The following is a 23729-nucleotide window of genomic DNA, read 5'->3' as shown; positions in this document are numbered from 1 at the left end:
CACAGTATATGAAATTAATTCCTCATGTATTACTCCCACCTTGTTCATTATGGTTTAAAGCAGTACGTGATCACATCAATACATATGATGAATTCAAAGCGGCACTAATCGCAAATTATGAAAATGACTTTTTGCTTGCGAATAGAGATGCTACCATTAGAAATCAACACTTCAATCCTCGATTGCATAAATCTATTGTAGAGTTTGTTGTAAATACATACAACGAATTAAAGGTCGTTAATCCATTGCAATCGGAATCGAGAATAATCGCATCGATTCGAAATTTGCTTCCATTTAAATTGCAACAGATCTTATTTTCCACACAGTGTATGAGTTTCAACCATTTGTTAATGCTTGTCCAATGCTATGAAACTCAATACCATGCCATGAATCAACAAGCAGGAATGGGTAAAAATAAGAATAATTCAGATCATTTGGTGCCTGTTCGGAATTTAAATATCCGAAGTGTGAATAATACGGAACATAACCTAAGCCGAGCATACTCTAGCAATCAAAATGAGCAAAATAGGCAAAGTTATGTAGGGAATCCGCCTAACCCAATTAATCGTAGTAATCCATATGTTAGACCATATAATCAAAATAGGTTTAAAAATAGACCGAATGTATGGCAAAATTCTAGCAATACAGCGAACTACGCGGATAGACATAATTGGAGATCAAGAGATGGCACTTCACATCCGGATCCAGGTATTGAAGTAATTCCTGTACAGAACAATAATACGGGACATAATAATGATTGTGCAGTACAATGTACTTTATTAAATTCATATGCAAGTACGAACGTAACCTGATTACCGTTAATGAAATTAGGTTACACATATATCAGTTATAGATTCTTGTGAACTTTTATTTTCAATTTTATGAGTTAATGTTGATAATGAAAACGATTCTTATAAATACTTGAAGTGCTTAAATAGAGTTTTAGGTAGACTGAAAAGCTAATTTTCAAATGATTTTAATTCTCTCTTATTAATGTGAAGAATTATAATTCGATTCATAAATGATTAAAAGCGAAGGTTATTTATATTAGATTGATTTTATGTTGAAAACTTAACTGTCAAAGATTATGTTAAGAAGAAGATCTATTCTATAAAACTAATTATTCGACGACTGTTTTTATGAGCTATCCTATATATTATCCGAACAAGATTCTTCTTTATTATGACCTCTTAGTGCCACGATGTATACATTAGAATGCAACATCTAACTTATTTGTTATTTAAAGCGCCCTGAAAGATTAAACATTTATTTATAACATCACTGTTTTAATAATGATCAAAACTATTAATCATAGTAATTTGTGTTTCACCCTCGTTAATTATATTAATAAGCGACGATGTTTTTGATAATAATGAAATAAATATAATTAATGTAATAAAAGATAAGTATTATTGAAGTGTACGATTTGTTATAAATATATCTATATATATATGAAATGTAATAAAGATATATACGAGGTGTGATCAAAATATGAAGAACATATATAATGTAAGAGCACTATTGTAAACGGACCAGTGGTTCTTGAAGATAAAAGCCAAGCTCACTCATGACTTTTATATTCAGTCCAATTGTCGGGCGACATTTTATATAACAAAATACTTTGGATAGATTAATAATTACCTGTACCGTGGGCAGAAAGTGCTAATACATGTGCACTATACTTAATAGAATGTTAATTTGATAATAACAAAAGAAGAATGTTTTTGAGATATGTAAATTATTATTATGGGATAGTGGTTGCTATGTAAATGTTTTATGGATACCTAGTCAGCAAGTTTGTGTGCTTGACAGTTAAAAGGAAAATATATTATAAAGTATATCAGCTAATAAACCATTTTAGCAACGTTCATTGACGTTATCATTTTAATGGAAAAGGTGAGAATAATGCTATATAATTATTAAAGATAGTTTTTACATGCGAACTAATACTACCACTCAATATTTGTATATCTTACTTAGACGGACCAGGTTGACGACTACCCTTGGTGAGTCGTTATAAACGGAAAAGACATTTTTTGTGCCCACCACTAGTTTCTATGAATATGTCAAATATTGTTTTCTTGTGGTTCGGATCCCACTTTAAGTAGTAGGTCCACGTCTCATATAGCCTCACTGCTGAAAGGGACGCCAGAAACCGAATCAAAAAATCATATTGAGACAAGAACAATAATTCATATTGATAAATGTTTACATGTTTTTTAACTTCTATGCATCGAGGTACCAGGTTCTCAATTGGATAATCTTCGTGGTGATGTTTATTCTGAAAGAAGTAGATGAAGTTAAATTCCGCTTGCTTGTTTGTTTGCTTCCTCAGAAATTGGTATCTTGAACTTTTCCTGATTTTGGTTTGAAACCTACGTTTACTTTCTTGAGTTAATATGTATCTTATCGTTTCTTGAAAATTCAAAATGTATTCTGCTTAACAATAGGTGACAATTTTATGAACCAAATTATTGTATTACTACCAAAAGGAGTACTTACTTACATTTTGTGGTGTGCTTCTTCCCTTCGAAGAAACGAATAGTCTAAGAGAAACCGTTGTTTCATGTGAGAAAATTCGATTCGAAATGTGATATTCTAATGATGCGAGTACGTCTATGGAATAATCTAGTCCCGAAAGTCGGAATACAAAAATCTGCTTATTGTAAGTAATGAAAAACTCAGATTAAGAATTCTGAACTTTTTGTTACTTTTTCTAATATTTTCTTGATCACAGGCTCAAATTTAGGAAACAGATTCCTAGATTACATTGCTTCTTAAAGTTTAAATTTATTGCTAGGTCTATACAGGTCTCTAACACGTACTTTTATAACTGGTTGAAGGACTAATTAAAATCAATAAATACCAAAATAAAAATTTATTAAATTCTTTGAGCATAATAAAACTATTTACAAATTTTAATAGTGTTCATAGTGTTCATAAAACCACATTTTGTAAGTCTGACAGAAAAATTATTCATTGCCAAATGTATTTGAAAACTATCTTGGACTGGGACTTGTCCTAGTTGCCGTGCTTTTAAGTTCTTTGTAGAACTGAAATACAATGATAAGACAGCCTATGATTACACCTGAAATTAAACAGAAAAATATGGAAATTAATTAATGTAATATAGCGGTAATTTTCAACAAATTGGTTGCCATATGCGACATAATTTTTCATATATGTACGAGGGCCGTTCAGAAAATAAAGAACGACCGCGCATCGCGCGCAGCACCGACTTCCCGCCAACTCAAGCGCGCAGCAGTTAGCTCCTTCCTTCACCTTAATGTGAGTCGAGTCTCAATGCTGTGCGGTCACATTACTTGTTTTTGCAGCGACTCAAAATGGCGGCGACAAATCGAAATTATCGCCAAATGTAAATTACTGAGTGCCATTCGTTTTCTGCACGCGCAAAAAGTTAAACCTATTGAAATTCATAGGTAAATAAAGAATGTTTATGGTGATAGTGCAATGAACGAGTCATCAGTGAGGAAATGGTGCTTTAAGTTTCATGAAGGAAGGAGTAATATGCCTGATGAAGATCGGAATGGGAGGCCATCACCTGTAACGGAAAAACTGAAGGATAACGTCGAAGAAAAATTCAAGAAACCTGCCTTGGCACCAAGTGATTTTCACTTATTCCCGAAAATTAAGGAAATTTTGAGTGGAAAACAGTTCGCAAACGATGAGGAACTCAAGCATGCAGTTGACAGCCTGACTCGAATCTTTGGTGGCAGATAAGTATAACATCGGCATTGGAAAACTAGTCCCATGTTATAACAAGTGTCTTGACAATTATGGCGATTACATAGAAAAGTAGAGTAAGGTCCTGTGGCTATGTAAATAAAGTTTTCTGCTTATATCTTTTGTTTTTATTTCACCATGTAGAACGTTCTTTACTTTCTGGACGATCTTCGTATTTTGTTTTAGGATATGAGATATGAAATATATATGTATAAACAATACTGAGAAAAACAAAGTTACCAGCGATAGCAAAACCAAAGTTGTCTTCAGTGGCGGCTGCAGAGGGAATTGACGTCCATAAAAATACATAATTTTATCACTACAAATAAGGGAAGGAAACTTATGTAATACATGATATAACAAGTATTAGTACGCTAAGTGAGTTTTCTCTTAGTAAGAAGCTCCCTTTCCATTTTAGGGGGTCCCATTTTGAGACAAAATTTTCTTACTCCATTTACCATACGAACATGAAATTATAAATGAAGCATCAAACAGGTTCATTAGATTACATAAACAAAACAGCACACAAAAGGTAAATAAAACAAAAATGAGACGTGGGTCCATGTCACTAAAAAAATGTCTACTATTAGGGTCCTAGAAATAATATTTATTAGTACAGCTTTGAGATTTGTCAAATATTGTCCCCTTAATTAATTTGTTATGTATGGAACGGTCCCAGGGGTGTAACTAACGGCCGCGAACACCATGCCGCGCTGGGAGCCCACAGGTTCCGGGGCCATAAACAGTAAGAGAAAGATGGAAAGAGAGGGTCCAAGAATTAGAAAAAAAAATATTTTTTCTAGGGGGCCCAAATATGCGTATTAATGTTCCCCCAGAAAAAATCTAAGTTACTGCGCTGATTTAAAATGATTGTTATTTTCCTTCTCTCTTATAGCAGTACAGCAATAACTTTTAGTAGCTGTAATTACAAGTTCTCGCAATTATATAATTTAAACAGTTTGGCAAACTTCAACAATGCTTCTCATATCTTCAAATCTGTTTGCAATATCAAAGTGCTGTAAACGGGGCTTACTTTTTTTTTTTTTTTTTTTTTTGCCAATTGCAAACTACACAGGTATTTTTAGATATTATACTTATCTAAGCATTTTTTCGAAATGAACCCTTCCAAATAAATTCAAAGGTATCCAATGCTAAGGTACCTTCCATGTGCATTATCCTATCCATCTCCGTTGTGCTGTATGTGTGATAGAGGTTTCCAAACATTAAATGTTTATGATACTATAACATCCTTAGTTTGCAAATAATCTGCCATTTGAAAAACCACAACTTTATATTGAATTTGCAACACTGTTTGTTAGATGTTTATGTTTAATACAAGCAAAGATGTCTTCCTTCTTATAGTTGTTTCGTGGAAAGTTTCGCTTTTCTCTCTGTTTTGCTTTCCCCGTTATCACGGTTGAACATAATAAATGATGAAATGTAACGGAAATTCAGAACCAGCCTTCTTTACGATCTCCTCAATGTTGATCGATGAAGCTGTAGAATATGTTTAATGTTTGTGTTTAAAATACAAAATACAATTTGGCTACTACATATCTTTGAAATTACAGTAGTTCCTTAATTTGTTACTAAATGAAAATTCTGAATTTCCAGTTACTTATTACTAACTAACATATCAAAAATTCATTAACACACACATATATATATAACGTGTGTAGGTAGATTGATAATATCACATAACTAGATACGAATACGCACCAAAAAATTCTGGCGATACAAGAAATTGACGGAGAAATGATCCCAATAAATTCCTTCAAATTGGAAGCATTTCATATATAATGGAATAAAAACCAGATAAGAGTGTTCCAAGAGCATTACCAAAACTAACTTAAAAAGAATTAATTTTTCTTATTAACTTCTATAGGTTTCATACAAATTGTTCTATGTACTTTATTACTATACTCATTAAACAATTCCTGTAATATATCTACCCATTTATAATTTCCTTCAGTACTAAATTTTATTCATATGTTTAGTTTAAGAGTTTTGTTAAAACATTCTACGATATGTTATTTTACGAAAACAACAAACATTACAAATGGATTTAGCAGATACGCAAAATATTGCAAAGTATAATAATAATTAGTATAAATATATATTTTGTTGTATTGATATTTTTCACGATATGCATATTGTGTTCCGTTAAAAACAAGGAAAGTTTCTGAAATTTAAAAGCAATAAAAAAATTAAAAAACAAATAAGTTGCCCGTGTTTAACATTCTAACAGATTTAGGAGGTGAATTTTATAATCAACATGTAAAACGACTTTTTAAAGAATATGAAATTAGTTATCATAGTGCTCAAAATGGAGGGCTCAAAATTGAAAAATTCACAAAATATCATCTCACTATGACTTACGATTCCCGAGATATGGCTCCTTAAATCTCCCGAAGTCCGATCTTTTTGCCCAATATCTGGGAAACGGTGGCCAATTAGCCAGTGGCCATTGGTGCTATTTGGTACCAAAATGTTTACCATCCTCTTAAGTATTGATCAACGCCAATATGATCTCTCTATGACTTCGGTTCCCGAGATATGACTACTTAAATCTCCCAAAATCGGAACTTTTTTGATCAATATCTCTGGTGCTGATCAATACCTAAGAGAATGGCAAACATTTTGGTACCGATATAACTTGGTGGATAGGGACCACTGGTTACTATTTGCTACCAAAGTGTTCACCATCCTTTTAGGTGTTGATCAACACGAACAATATCTTTCAATGACTTATGGTTCTCGAGATATGGCTTTTAAACTCTCTCCTAAAATCAGAACTTTTTTGGCCAATATCTCGGAAACGGTAAGAGTGACGCGAAAAGTTCCACCATTGGCTCAGGTAGTTTTTGGTGCTGTGTCGAATAGAGCGTTCAAAAGTGAAAAATTCGCAAATAACAGACTCACACAGAGACAGAGAATTCAGTAACGAACTTTTTAAGTTCGTTGAAAATTACTGGTAGTGATCAGTCTTTCAAAAAGATGATATTCGTTGGGTTAAGTTCTGACTCCTCAAGCCCTATTCTACAACTGGTTCAAGTTCGAAAATATTATTCCCCTTCTTTACCTTCATTTTTAATATTCCCGCGCAAACAGCAGTTTGCGTGTATCTCTAGACCCCTTTCATTTTCATACCTTCATTCTCACCGTCGTGATTAATCCGATTGGATAGAAAAATGGGAGGTTAACTAACCAAACTCCTCGCCATCAGATCACCGAATACGTATTTCAGACTTTGACCGTTTGTGATTTTGAAAACGCTCCTGCGCACACTATTCGTCATTATTCGGCATTTTGTGTATCACATCGCCATTAAGAAATCATATAAATGTAATATCAACAATATTGATTTAATAGGGAGCCAATACTTTTACGGGGCGCCGCGTCATTTATTATTTTCCAACACTATTTTTGTCTTTGTGCTTGCTCGTTAAACGTCCTCTTGCTATCAGCAAAAGGGGCAACGACATCGCTCGCCTCACCGTAGCTATGGTCTGCAGATACACTTATCTTACGTCTATTCCACTACAATTGAATATTTGTTTACGAATGCTATCGAGAAACTTGATTTTCTATCGATAAAGTAAATCCATTATTTTTTTACTGACTTTAACTGATTTACACTCGGGGATCATTGAAAACGTCCAAGGAAAAAACTCTATGTTGCTACAAAATCAAATATATACCTTCACTGGGAATTCACCCTTAAATTATTGTCAGACTTTAATGCAGTGGCGGATCCAGGGGGCGATCGGGGCGATCTCCCACCCAAAAGAGGGATTTTTTATTTTATATATAAATAAAACCCATCCCAGAGTTTAAAGCTCTTTAAAGGTAGCTCTAAGTAGCAGTATTACAACCCAGCGCCCCTCCCCCCCAGAAGTCCGTCCTAGACCCGCTCCTGCTTTAATCCCATGCATTGGGGTGATTGGGAAGTCTAAAAGAAAGTATACGCCATATTGAATCAAGATCGAATCATTGTTGTAAAGTTTGTCAAAGAAGATTATTTCCTTAGTATCATATTATTTCAATAATGAAGCTTCGAAGTTTTGGGACTTTACATCTTTTATCAACTTATCATTGATCGGTTTCAACTGCAACCATTGGGGATGACTGGGATACCCAAAAGAAAGTATGCACTACGTTTTATCGAACTTAAATCATGTTTACGTAGTTTCTACCGGGGACTGATTTTCTGTATGTGAAAACCTGCAGTACGCGGAGGATATTATTCCCGTTTACTTCCTTATTTTGATAGAATCTTGGAACATCAAACAATAAGGATATTTTTAAAGATTGGAGGAAAGCGTATATTAAATATTATTAAAATTTAATAAGATTTACAAGAGTTATGGTGAAACAACCAGACGGACGGACAGAGACAAATGCTGGTTTAGTCAATTGGTCAACACTTGTTAGCTTCGTTTCAATTTATGTATACTAGTTGAAATTCCCACTCTTCGCATGGAGACTGTATTTGGAAGTCAACTCCTGTGGAAGTATCACTATTCATTTCAGAGACCGCGAAAATTATCGATTTGACACTAATATCGGTCATTTTGGGCTATTTTTACATGTCTCGGTACCATCACCCCGGTGATCGCCGGCCCGCAGCGGAATAGGGTGTATTTGGAAGTTAATGCAATCAGAGTTTCAACATTGATCTCAGCGACCGCGAAAATTATGAATTCAACACTAATATCGCTCATTTTCTACTACTTTTACAAGCCCAGGTAAGCACCGCGCTGGTTCGAATTTTGAAAAAACGCTTCGCTTTGCTCTGGGCTTAGACCAAGGTATCCCTGACCAAAATTTGGTAACTCTCGGTCAACTTGTCTGGCCCTCAGGCTGGCTCCAGTAAATGCCCCTTCCCTGAAAACCCCTCTGGTTCGGAATTTGAAAAAAGAAACGCTTCGTCTTGGTCTGGGACTCGAACCAAGTTACCCGTGACCCAAATTTGGTAACTCTCGGTCCACTCGTCTGGTCCCCAGGCCGGACACAGACGCACACACACACACACACTTTATTTTACTTCGTATTTATATTAGATTTACGTTAGGATGTAAGCTTATTTCTATATTTTATTAATGAAAAGAATACCCTTACTTTTGATCCAGAATCATAAAAAAAATAAGAAAAATCTAACAGAATGAAACCATATATAAAACTCTAATACTATATTAAATAACAGTTCCTTCGAAGAAAAGAAAAAAATGCACTTGATAAAGATTCAAATATACATCATCATATGGTAAATGAGAACGTTACTCATTATGCCATATCCTCACTGCTGCATTCCTGCTGTAAACTTTAATGCTAGTGACTTTTATGTTTCTGCTGTGTGGAACTTGTCATGTAACAGTTTCTGTTTCCCCTGCTTGTTACATTATTTATGTTATGTATTATGTATTGTGTAAACTGAATTTGCAAACGTAATGCGTATATTTTTTGAACAAAAAATCCAATATATTTCAATCAAAGATTTTCTTGTACACCTTATATTTGGAGAACTACATATAGTGTAGCTGAATCCAAAGTATCACTAAACTCAGTTTGATGTGCTTATTTCGTAGAAAATACGAAAACCCGATTTAGCCCTGATCCAAAAACTAACAATATATTTCAATCAAAAATTTTCTTGTACGCCTTATATCTGGAGACCAATATATAGTGTAGCAAAACCCAAACTATCACTTAATTCACACGCAAAGGGGAAACAGATAACCAGGACTAAATTTTCGCAATATGAGTTATATATCCTTGAAGGGCATCAAATAGTTAGTTACTTATTAAGTTATTAGCTGCAGTTCTCCAATTGGGTAAAAGTAATGGAACTTCAAAGGTAAATTGGGGCCTATGGCAAACACAAGGAAGAAAGCGTTTATTCCGTCTCTGCTGCGTATTTGGGAAGGTAGATGGCATTTGTAATGACATGTTCAAGCCATACAGTTGATGTGGAGAATAGAAAGGATCAAATGATCCAGAAAGCAAATCCAACCATGTTGCGGAACAGAGGAGCACAAAACTGATAGAACGTAAACCATTGGAGATTCAAGAACTTGTCACGGTGCCTGTTCGTGTCCTGGGATTGTCAGTGAAGAATTTGACAAAGTTCTCGTAAGGACGGAAAAAGTACACATTCAGGGGTTGCACTAGTCCTGTGCATCCAGCCGGGATCAATTTCTTCGCAGGGAGAAATTTGTCGGAAAGCTCGTTGTATTTGTTCGTTCTTGTAACAGTGCATATTGTACAAACTGCTTTTGTTTGGATCATTCAATCCTTTCGAATCTCCACATCAACTGTGTCGCTTGAATGTCATTTGAATCGCTGTCTCAACTTCCTAAATACATAGGAGAGACGGGAGAAATGCTTTCTTTCTTATGTTTGGTATAGACCCAATGTTACCTTTGAAGGCCCATCACTTTTTCCCTATTGGCGGACTGCAGCTAATAACTTGGTAATTAACGATTGGATGCTCTTTAAGGATATACAACCCTTATTGTGCAACTCGAGTCCTGATACCGTACTCTCTGCTTGTCAGTATGATGTGCTTATTTCGTTAAAAAAAAAAAAAAACGAAAACTCAATTTAGGGGCAGTTCAAAAATGTTGTGGCCCCTGATCCAGAAACATATATTGACCAAAATCGCAATCTTTTGATCCATTATTTTTTTCTGAAATTCTTGTTTCTTATTTTAACAGGATCCTCAGTTTTAAAAGTATTAATTAGGTCAATTCCATTATTAAGCAAAATGATTTTCTCATATAATTCATTGCTTCAAGGATCAAAATATACTTTCCCACGGAAAGCGTGCATTTTCTTTTGTGACAGGTTTTCTTTTGTCTGTGTACTAACGTCTGATCACATAGTAAGTACCACATTGAGTGTACTAATAAAGGAGAATCTATATAAATAAAAATGAAAGTGGTTATTTTTGTATCTTAATAATTCTTGAACTACTCGATCGATTTCCATCAAATTTTTAGCATAGATGAGGTTCAGACCTTGGATGGTTTTTGTCATTTCTCTTTGAAGGTACAACCTGGGAGAGGAAGATATATATATATATATATATAGGGTGATAGGAAACTTCACCGACAAAATTCGGGAAGTATTCCCGACACCGAAACAAGAAAAAAAGTCCTTTTGCACTTTTCTCTAGGACACATAGTTTCGGAGCTACATGAACTGACACATCTTCGGGGCAAAATACACTTTAGAGCGCTATATCTTCTCTATTTCGGATGATAGAGGCAAGGCGGCATGGTCACCTCAAAGGAACGAAACCTGCTCTATTCAAAGATGGGTATGTCGCAATCGTGAAATCAGTGCACAAGGGATTCCCCAAAGGAGGGTAGGGACTCCCGGATAAACTGTCAGGTAAAGATACGTCAAAATAGGCGTGAATTGATAGGTTTCCCACCTCGTAACCATAATTAGTTGTAATCATGTCGAGATCTCAAACAGAGACGAATTGATGGACGCGTCATATTAGGTATGTGTGGTTGCATAACCACCAGGTACTGATGTGACCAACAATGAAGTTATGAATATGAAGTGTGGGTGAATACACTTCGGGAGGTGACTCCACAACTGGAAACAAGGAAACAAGTCATGAACAGAAGTCGAAAAAGGCGGTGTGTTCCAGCAGGAACCGAGCAAAAGATCGCCCACACACCGTGGGTAAAGTAGAATATCTCCCGAACGAATTGAGATAGTGACGTCGGTCCACAAAATGAGAAAGAAAATCATACTCAAGGGAACTGATGGTGCAAACTGAATGGAGCAGGTGGAACTGCGCAATGGGATTCCATAGAGGAAGAAGGGGATTCCGCAAAGCAGACATGGTAGGGGCAGTGAAAAGTGAAACAAACGTATGTACTATGACGTGTTACGCATGGTTTACGTACGAACTATTTAAATCAATGTATTTCTTTAACCAGTCTGATTGTTTGAATTCTAATACTCTATGCACTTTCCTTAATTTCATTCCAAGCGACATATATAGTTTTAAGTTTCTATAGTGAATTACATATCTTTCCTTATTATAAAGTGTTGTTAGTAGTTTTGATTGTTTAGATTCTGGTGGACACATGTTTTCTGGAGCTAATGGTAAATTAGAATGTTTATTGTGTAAATACCTCGGATATTCTAAATCTACTTCTAATATGTAACCAGTTGCTGAATCATCTGGAATGTTCATTATATCTATGTAAGGTTTAATCCACTTAGTCTTTATAAGGCATGTATTGACTCATTGCCCATCCATATAAGTTGTTTGCGTCTAAATATGCTAGGTATGTTGAACACTCATCCTTATTATAATCTTGCATATATTTGTTGTTAGCTTTTACATATCTTTTACTACATTGTGAGATTCCTCCTCGTATACCCTTTTCTAGCATTAGTATTTTATCATAATCAGTTAACATTTCTAAGTTAATTTTAGTCATCTTTAACATTGCGTTCCACGATAAGCCCGGTGCCGTATAATACCATGCAGGATCTAATCCATATGCCTTTAAACATACATCTCTAATGTTTTCAAATATATCTGTTAATTGAAGGACATCTGTTTTGTTATAATGTTCAGTTAAGTCCTCCCCTAACTTTAGATCGAATTCTTTACAAACTCGTACATGAAGCTTATGGCGTTCAGGACTCATTTTTTCTCCTGTTAATCTGTTTGTAAATTTGTCTGGAGATAATGGAACAGATTCTTTCAATTTTTCAAATGAATCAAAAAAGTCATATGGATAATCACCTTTAGTATTAACTAGATCAAGTTTATCAATCGGGAAAAACTTTAATGTTTCTCGAAATTGTTCTGGTTTCAAATTACTAGTTAACTCTGCTAAACTCTTTGGCATAAATCTAAATGAATCAACAAATCTTAAATTTATTCAATCTTCTTTGGTCCTGCTTTTATATATTTTTCATATGTTATGTACCTTTCCTCATTATTAGCGATTAGTTTGATTTTCTGTGTATCATAAGCTAACTCCTTAATGAACAAATGCGTATCATAGTCAGTTAAGTTGTGAAGAAATACAGGAACAAAGTTAGGATTTTTATAGTTTAAATTGCAATAACTGTGAACTGCACCTCTAAACTTTCCAGTTAAATGATCATGATCTCTTACTTTTGCTTTATTTTTATTTATCTTATACAAACATTTTCTTAATTCGTATTTCCATTCTTTTATTTTTTCACTCATATCATCTTTATCTTTGTAGAATTGTATTTTCTTCTTTAATATATTTATTTTTTCTCAACGGCTGGTGGTAAGTTATTCAAGTATATGACAAGTATCTGAATTGTTATAAGCTTCTATTTCTTCCTCGGTAAGCGGATTCATATTAACTATCCTTTTATATATTTCCATAATTTCTATTGCTTCTTTTTGTAACATTTCAATAAATACTTTTTCGGCATCTGGACCTATATAGCTAACAGGACTTTTATAGTCTCCATTTGAATATTTAACATAGTAACAAAAACTCATTGGCTCATGCTTTTGATATTTTACTGTTTTACTACAGTTATGCTCTATTTTTAACTTACATAAGATACATTCAAAGTCAGCAAATATGACAAATGGAACTCTTAATGATCGATTATACTTTGAAACTATTTGATTGTCGTATGGTTTCGGAAATTCTATTCTAACAGCCTCATGCTCTTTACAATATAGCTCATGGTTTTGTAATTGCTTCTCATTTCGAAAGTGTCTTGTTAAACATCTATCACAAAAGTATAACTTCTCAGTATGTTTTGTTACTTGACTTCTTATTAATCGTGATAGGTCTTTTATCCAACAAAAATGATTCTTATTTTGATCATCTTTTATATATAATAAATTAACATGTTTTTCTTGTTTTGTTTTTGTGATTTGAAGTGGGTGGTTCTTATCATAGCTATAAACATTGATGGAAATATTACTTCTTCTTTCAAATTTTGGAATATAATTTAATTGCACAAGAAATTCGATGTTATCACAATACTTCTTTTGCAACTCATTAACAAGCTTTTTATAATGTGAAGGTCTTTGATACTGAGAACATCTATCTATAGGTTTTAAGTAACTTGCAATGTAATACAAGAAACATTTATTGTCTTTATTTTTAATATTAATCACTGCTTTCTTATCTTTAATTGGTTTAGGAAGTTCAATATAGGAAGAAGCTCTTAATGGTACATACTTGTTTAATCTGATTTGTAAATATTTAATTTGGTGTAATGTCCATCCTGATCCTCTACCTTCAAATTCTTCCATTTCTCTACGAAGTTTTTGTTTTGCATGATGTATAAATATATATTCATTTAAGTCAGTTGATTCTAATATTCTTTCGTTTGATGTTTTGAAATTGCGCTCTTGTATTTATCTTTTATATAATCACATATGAAAACAAGGTTAACTTTAACAGGGTGAAATTTTAATTCTTCTTTGATTTTGTTAATAGCAACTCTTCCACTTGTATCTAAAAATTTTATTGGGTCTTTCTTTATATCCACCTATGTTTTCAACTATAATAGTTTGTAAACGCTTCTTGAGTGCTGTTTCTTCTACTTCTATCTTAATTGGTATACGTGCTGATTTCGGTTCTTCAATTACTTCTTGTTTAAATGGGAATATGTTTCTAATCTGTCTTCTGCTTTGTTCATCGTCATATTGTTTAAGAAGGTTTATTAGTTCTGCTTTTCTTAATCGGGAATATCTTTTGATCCCCCTCTCTTTACATTGTCGTCTTTACTCTACTACAGTAAATTTACTATAATTACTCATCTTATTTACTATATAGAAAATCTTTATCACTATCGTTTTTTATCTTCGCCGGATTATTCCTAATCATTTTTGTACTATTTTTACTTCCATATATCCTAATACAACACTTAACATTGTACACTCCTGCCATTGTCTACATATTACGCGTTGTATTAGAACATGACTTTTATGGGAATAACCCATCAAAGTTATATATACACATATTAAAATTAAATCATTTTTGTAAACTTATTCATCATCGTCATAATCATCACTATCATATTTATATTCATCATCACTACTCAAATCAGATGTTTTTTGTTGCATTATTAATAATTCTTTTTCCTTTAACAGTATTTGTTTCTCTAATATTGCTGCTAAGAGTTTAAGATCATGATGAATTTGCTTAGATCTATCATGTAATAAATCAAATTCTTTCTCCATATTTATTATATAGAACACCAACAAAAATGAGATAAATTTAAAAAATCTAAGAATAAAAACGAACAGGTGAATATGACCAGTGCTAAGGAAATATTATCTTACAAACCTATATTTGATTGTGTATGTAAACATTTAGATATTGGTGGTTATAATGATAAAGACAAAATAAATTTTAGCATCTCTATAGGTATGTTAGATCATTTGTTCAAGAAAGCTACTAAAGAAAATAACTCGTATCTTATACAAAATATTCTCTACACAAACGTTATAAATTTGTCTGATGAGATGTTAGATTCACTGACTGATGAACAATGGTTATCTATAGGTTATGATGATTATGAGGAGGAATATAACTATGATCACATTACAGAAGATTTCATACGCAAATATCAGGAGAAAGTTAATTTGAGCGAAATATGTTTATGGAAAAAGTTATCGGAAGAGTTTATAAGAGAATTAGCTGATAAAGTTGATTGGGAGATTATTTTGGAAAGCCAAGACTTATCAGAAGACTTTATAAGAGAATTTGCAGATAGAGTTGATTGGAAAGAAGTATCGTATAATCAAAACCTATCTGAAGAATTTATTAATGAGTTTATAGACAAAGTTGATTTTGATGCTATATCTTTTGGAAGCAAACTCTCTGAAGCCTTTATACGAGAACATGCAGATAAAGTTTCTTGGTGGCGCTTATCTGGAACTCAACAATTATCAGAAAACCTTATAAGAGATTACACTGACAAAATAGATTGGGAAATAATTTCAATGTTTCAAAATTTAACAGAAGGATTTATTGCAGAGTTCAAAGACAGAGTTCATTGGCATAACATTTCAATTTATCAACACCTCTCTGTAGAGTTTATATATTTATTTAGACATTACGTAGATTGGAGAGTTATAATAAGAAAATACGGTAATAATTCTGATTTAGGTAGTATATTGAATTTAGCATTCGATGTTACAATAGATGGTTTGTTTAATGTTTAACTAATTACCTTTTATGACTATTATATCATAAAAGTCGTAACCTTAATTATTAATTACTTTTAATCTGTTCGAGCCTTTTATGGTTATTATTCCATAAAAGACAACATTTATATTTACATAATAACATTACTTTTATCTATCCAGCTATTATGTGAATCATCAAATCCTAGCCATTTAACGTATACTTTATCACCTTTCTTTCTTAACACCTTTTCCACCAAGTATTCATCTTTATGTTTCGTCTTTAATAGTTCTGGTTCGTAAAATCTACCTTGCACATCTTCTTCTTCTAAATCTTTAATTCTATATGTAGGTGGATTAGATGGAATAACTTCGCTAATAACAAATACTTCTGTTGACCAATTAGGTGTATATCCTTTCTCAAACATACCTTTCGATTTACTTATACGAACATAATCGCCTAATTTGTATTTGGGTTTAACACGCTTATATTCTTTCTTATACACTTTCTCCAATATTGTTCGCTCATTCTTCTTGTTAACTTCTATAGGCTTTAAACCAATTGTTCTATGAATTTGATTATTATACTCAATAACCAATGTTGGTAATATCTCTATCCATTTGTAATTCCCTTGTGTTGTAAACCATTTCCACATGTTTTGTTTAAGTGTTCTATTAAATCTCTCAACAACAGAAGATTTCTTACCACTATAGGTTGAATAATGATTAATCTTATTTTCATCCATTAACTTCTTAAACTCTTTAATGTAAAACTCTTTACCTTGATCAGTTTGTAAGTTACTAGGTTTTCTCTTTCTTAATACGGATTCGAATGCTTCTGTAACATTTTACCACTCTTATCTTTAACAGGAACAGCAAACGCATACTTATAACCTTTATTTAATTTGGAAACACCTTTTAATACTCCACTATCCATTTCAACAAGATCAGCTTGCCAAAGATCATCGATACCTTTTATAACTACACTTAATCTGTCAAAGTTTTTTCTAGATGGTTTGTGAATTTCTTCTATAATGTCTTCTCTAATACATTTACCATCATATAGTCAGTCATTCTTTTTAACGAATTGAGTTTTAGTAACACCGCATACAGAACAAATACCTTTCTTTAGATATCTTCCATTCTTTGTTTGTTCAATTCTAATGGTGTCTTTCTTTGTATCTGTTGATTTCTTACATTTAACACAATACATCATCATTACTATTTATTGTATAGAAAATCAACAAAATAATTAAAATTTATCACTACTTAATACTATACTTTTAACATTATCGTCATCATCACTTGATTCGTTTTCACCTTCATCTTCTATTTCTATATACATACTAATCAATAATATTTTACATTCTTTCAATTCAGAATATTTGGTTGGTCTAATTGTTAACTGATCATACATATTAAAGTGTAATGGAAAACTTTCAACTAAAGCGTCATTTAAAAATAAGTCTATAAGATGTTTATTAAGACTTGATTCTATATGCATTAACCTACCTCTATAAAGAAATTTGTAGGCAGCAGCTAAATTATACACAAAAAGGCTGATTTCCCAAGATCATTTTCTGCCAATCGACATGAAAATTCAACAATTTCTTTTCGTGTAAGTAAATAAAACTCTTCTTTTACTGATTCAAGCTGTTCTAATGTTACAACATCTTGTTTATCGATAGCATTAGATGCATTAAGCAATCTTTTGTTCTTAAAATCAACCCATCTAAAAACTTCTCTAGATTCTTCTTTTATACTCTTAATGTTACCAAAATTATCCATATTTATTATATAGCAAACGTCCTTAGGAAAGTTCTCTTTCTATGTAAATTACAACAAACAATAATTGCCCTTCTTCCATAGCTGAATTTTTATTTGGTTTAATCGTAATTATATCGTTCTTGTTAAAGTTAAAAGGTAAATTTTCAATCAAAGTATCACCTAAATATATCTCTAGAAAGTATATATCCAAACTTAATTCCATGTACATTATTTTCTCACTATAGAGAAATTTGTAACCATTAGAGAGATTAAATATTCTAAAGATTGGGTCTTTAACATTCTTAGTTCACAATCGATATAATAGAGGTATGGTTTCTTTCTGCATAATCAATTTAGTAGTATCCATTCTAATCTTTTGAAAATCTTCTTTCTTTATGTATGTATCTTGTAACGTTTCTAATACATCCTCAAATCGTTTTCTATCGTTCTCTAATTGAGCTTCTATTGATCTAAGTTGACTTACGCTAAAAATATCATTTAAATTCTCCTACAATTTTAATTTTTCTTCACTAATTTTATCATCACTATCTGTAACATTACCAAATATATCCATGCTCATTTATTATACAGAAAATGCCCATCCTAATTTTTCAAAACATTTCTTTAACATCTTTATTTGTCTAGGCGAGTGTTTAAAATCAATATCAACATGAACATCATGCTTTTTCAACAGATAGTACAATACACATTATAAGTTAATAAACAATACTCTTTTCGGAAACAGTTCTTTAAAGGTCTCGTATAAGTTTTCGAAGTCGCTTATAAGTGTTTCTTCCATATGTCGTAAGTTTAATAGTTTTTGATCGGTAAGGTGATAGTGTATTAAATAAACATCATCATAATATTTTGTGTATTTGTTTTTCTTTAGTACTTCTAAAACATCTTTTGTTGATATTAAATCTTTTGCTATATCTCTAAATTCATCATTTAACACCTTGAACACATCTTCGGGAATAATTCTATCCTGTAAAGCTTGCAAACGAGATAACTGTAACTTAAATCTTTTTGTAATATCATACCATGGTTTTCTTGCATAACCAGCTCTCATTTCTTCATTAGTACTAAAAACACAACAATTCGCTACAGAACAATAATCACAAATGTAACTACTCATACCTTTTGTTAATGACTTACTATCACAATTACTGCATTTTAATGGTCCGGAGTTATAATTTGACAAAAAGTCCTTTAAGGTAATTATTGGATATAACTTTTTCAACTCTTCTTCCGTGTACAAAAATTTAGGTATAAACGTTTTCCGTAAGTCAATAACTGTATATACTTTGTTTTTATCTTTTAAGTCTATCTTACTAACATACTGAAAATACCGATAAAAATTGTAACTAGTCCATCTAGTTCATCTACATACTTCTGATAATAATCTAAAAATCTATTGTGTATAGCTTCCATATTTATCTTAAAACAAAACTTTTATGGATATAAACCATAAAAGCATTTAAACTTAATCATTTTTAATCATATACATAACGTCACTAAAAGAATACCCTTGATTTAGAAGATTTAAAACCTTAACACAAAGATGACCACATATAACTGAATTAAAGTCTTGTATTCGCTCGTCATTGTAAAATAAGTTTTCAGTACCAAGATATTGTACTAGTTGTTTAGGAGGAACACCACCATAAGAATCGAACACGTACTTTATGTTGTTATCTTTCCAATAGCATATCCAATGAGTACCAATGTTTTCTGATTTATCGAAGTTAACTACACCACACTCATTTACATAGGGGTTTTGTGGAAGTTCGTCACTCATAAATACACCTCTAAATCGTTTTATCTTTAATTCTTTAACGAACCTCTCTATATCGAAGTTGGTCAATGGTTTTAGTTTTTTTACTTCTTTGGTTTACCTGCTCCCTGCTTTTCTTCCATAGCCATATTGTGCTTTTTTTGTTCTTCAAGTTCTTGTTTATTCTTCTTAGCATGAAGTACAGTTTTAGTAATCGCTGCTGCACCACCTGCTAATGAGCCAACTGCTCCTAAAGCTGCTAAAATAGCCGGAATTGTAAAAATAAAACCACCCATATGTTCTTTCTTAATCTTTTTCATTTGTGCAGTAGTTAGAGTTAAATCCATTCCTTTACCTTCTTTAATTTTCTTAGATTTATCGCTAAGTTGTTTCTTTGTTAATACATGATCGATATTTAAAACCCTTAGTTCGTTGTAAGGAACACTAAACATACAACCTTTAATAGAACACATCTTCCTATTTATTTAAGAGAAAATCTTAGTTTGTAAAAGTACAGTTGTTGTAGCTCCATCAAAATCAATTAAGGAATCATTCTCATCTGTTATCCTTATCTCAAAATTATCAACCTTGTCTTTAGATATAGGGAAAAATAATGGATAAGTAGGCTCATAAATAATACTGTTTAAACTCAGCATCTGTTTTAAATGATGCTATAATCCCTGTTTCTCCATGTGTGTACTCAGTATCTTTAACAAACATACCATCTGCTATGTTAGAGTGAACATTAATTGTATCGAATGGGTGAAACTTTGGTGCCTTACTTCGAATATGTGTTTTGTTTTTTTCTAAAACTTCAAGAACATTAAACCCGAGGACAGTACCTATACCCCCAATTGTAACATCATTCCTATCAGTTTCAATTTTAACTCTATTTCTTAAATGATCTTCTGATAATGTTATGTTGATGGATTGAGATTTTAAATACTCATTAAGTAATTTTAAATTATATTGCCCTTCTGGTATAAATCTTGTCTATCACCATATGAGAAACTGTTTTGTTCTGTTGTTATGTTTGGAGTTAGATATGTGCTGTAAAACCCAACTAGTCCTATACTTAAATAATTACTACTGTTGTCTAATTCGTAATGGAGTTTCTTCTTTAAAACAGAAGTATCACTCGTTAACTTAAATACCTTAGCCATTTATTATATAATAAATGAATGAGTTTGATTTACCTAGAGATATTCCAAGAGAGAAAGTAATCAACTTAACAGAAGATATCATTCAAAAGTTAGAATACAGCTTAAAGAAGAAAAAGAGAAAACTAGGAATTGTTAAATATGCATATTACACTTTGATTACGTTATCGGTTATACTTTCTGCAACAACTGGATTTATTAATATTTTTATACCTGTAACAATTTACACAATATTAACAACGTCTCTTGCAACTGGAAGTGCTATTATAACAGGTTTATCATCTAAGTTAAACATAAGCAAAAGAAAAGACGAATATAAAGCCATTGTCACTTGTATTAACTCATTTAAAGAACAGTTAGAGATGATAATAACATTAAATGGTGAAATGGATAACGAATATATAAAAGATACGTTGCATAAGATCAGAGAACTTAAAATATAAGATCATAAAAGAGACGATTTTCTCTATAATAAATGAGTAAGAAAACTATTAATTGGGATGTAAAAGAGATGATAAAAGAAACAACAGCTAAGAAAAGAAATGGAGAATTTATACCTGATGATATTCGATGTTTTATAGTGGGTCCATCTGGGTGTGGTAAAACTTTTTTGTTATTTTTTTATTACAGCCAGGTTGGTTAAACAATAATTACTTCTATATATATTCTAAAAGCATGAATCAGCCAAAGTATGAACAATTAAAAGATCGATTTGAAAAAGCAGAACTAAAGTTCAATAAGCAAATAGCAACGTTTTTATGCAGTAATGATTGTATTGTACCCATTGGTGAATGTGAAGAATACTCTGTTGTTGTGTTTGACGATTACATTTTGGAGAATCAATATACTGTTAGAAATTACTTTACAAGAGGTAGACATAGACATTTAGACTGTTTCTATCTTGCACAGACATATTCAAAAGTACCTAAACAGCTTATAAGAGATAACGTTAACTTCCTATGCATATCCAGACAAGATGATACTAATCTTAAACGTGTCTATAATGAGTTTGTTGGAGATATCTTATGATAAATTTAAAGAGAGATGTTCGAAATGTTGGCAAGAAGATTATGGTTTTATAGTAATTGATATGACAAAAAAGGTAAACAATGGTAAATATTGGAACAAGATAAAACACTTCTTAAACGTTTGACGTTTTTTCACGTTTATTGATGTTTTTTATCGTTTGTTGACGTTTATTGATGTTTATTGATGTTTGTTCGTTTTCTATATAATAAATGGATGAGAAAGAAATTAATAAGAATATTAAGTTAAAGGAGTTCTTGATAAAGGGCTTCAAATCTTGGAAGAAAGAAATAGCAGGTATATACGATAAATTTAAGACACAAGAACAACCTGTAGTTGATGCTATTCAAAACTTGGGAAGTGAGATCAAAGAAGTAGCACAACAAAATAAAAATCTAATAACTGAACTTGTTCCAGTTGTACATAAGACGGCTTCAATAGATCCTAGTCTACTAGAAACACCTAAAAAGATAACTTATGATAGTTCTCCAAGTAGTAGTGATACACCTATAACAGGAGAAATAAAACAAATGAGAAAACAAATTAAAGACAAGGTCGAAGGAGTAGAGCCTTTACCAACAGCACAATCATTTGGTAAGATTGCAACTAAATATTGTAGTAAAAGAAATGATAGTGTATTTGGAATAAGAGCTGTTGAAGAAGATGGAAGAATAATAAATAAGATAGGAAATTCGGAAGTTAAAGTGAGAGGTGATGATTTGATAATTAATGGTAAAACTTATAAAGGAACAGAAGGTCTATGGGAATTGTTAACGATGAATACTAATAAAACCATTGAAGATTATGATGATAACGATTTTGAACAGTATAAGGAAATAGTAATAGAATCAGATGCTGCCTTCCAAAAATATAATCGAGATAAAAAAGTAGCATCTAATAGAGGTTCTAAGTACATTAATATTATCAATCCTATTTGGGATGATTATATTAAACCAAATTTACCTCCAACTCCTAAAAAGAACACGACACCTAAAAGGACTGGTGAAGGAATTAAACAATATACAGAGATACCTAAAGAATATATATGGATAGATGATGTGAGAAAGTTAATTGATCGGTTAATAGTTATAGATGGAGAAGAAAAGGCTGGTAATAATAACTTTTATAATGAGAAAGTAGGTATAGTGGGTATGATTAATAATAAGCTTTCACAATTTATTCCTAATGATTCGAAAGGTATAGGTTATTTGATTAAGTTCTTAAACACGTTACCACCACAATTCTGGAATGATGAGAAGCTTGGAAAAGGATTAGTAAATGGTTTGATTAATAAACTCGAATTTGATTTACATATTCCAAGATTTTCGTACTGCGGTCCAGTAACTAAGCTACAAGAAAGATTAGAAAGAGGAGATATAGGTATTAACCCATTAGATGAGGCTTGTAAAGAACACGATATATACTACAGAGACAATAAAGATATAGAGTCAAGACATATTGCAGATAAGGAACTAGAAACTAAAGCATGGAAAAGAGCATTTAGTAGTGATGCTTCAATTGGTGAACGATTAGCCGCTTTTGGAGTTATGCTATGAATGCTAAGGTTAAGTTGGGATGGGGATTATAAGTTTTTAAATGTTATTATGTATGATTCTTTTATGGGTATATCCCATAAAAGCGTTGTTTCAAGATTTTCTTTATAATAAATGGATAGTATTGAGAGTTACGAGTTACAGAGTTTTAAAGCTAACACAAGAACATTTAATAATTTGAATGAAGCTAACAAAGATATTGAGTTTGATTTCGATGTGGGGGATCGGTTTATACATCCACACAAAGCAGATTGTCGCATGACTTTTGAAGTTGTTGGTGCATCAGTTGGAGGAACATTTGGTGCAAATAATACTATAAAACTTGTAGATAACGTCTTACCATTCTTCTTTTCTCAAATTGAGGTTAGAAAGCATGGAGTTGTTATAGACAAGATTGAACTACCTGGAATAACATCTACAGCTATTGGAACATTAAAGATTTCCAAGCCAGAAGTTGAATATTTAAAACAAGCAGGATTTGAAACGGATGATAAACTTGGTCTACGAAAGGATTTTAGCGTTTTGTATCCATT

The 23729-nt window shown here is 32.1% G+C and overlaps 1 protein-coding gene across 1 annotated transcript in view; it reads right to left on the bottom strand.

Moving 5' to 3' along the window:
* Positions 1 to 2863: 2863 nt before the first annotated feature.
* LOC145685082 (uncharacterized) overlaps positions 2864 to 23729 on the bottom strand; it is a 72931-nt gene continuing 52065 nt past the window's right edge. The window contains exon 6 of the mRNA XM_081757427.1: positions 2864 to 3088. Within this exon, the coding sequence (XP_081613553.1) occupies positions 3000 to 3088 (89 nt within the window). The 3' untranslated portion in view covers positions 2864 to 2999. The remainder of the gene's footprint in view (positions 3089 to 23729) is intronic.

This window comes from Thermobia domestica, chromosome 5, assembly GCF_964235325.1.
Source record: "Thermobia domestica chromosome 5, izTheDome1.hap1.1, whole genome shotgun sequence".
Taxonomy (NCBI): Eukaryota; Metazoa; Arthropoda; class Insecta; order Zygentoma; family Lepismatidae; genus Thermobia; species Thermobia domestica.
The sequence above is the reverse complement of the archived record's forward strand: the minus strand, read 5'-3'. Positions and strand labels throughout refer to the sequence as shown.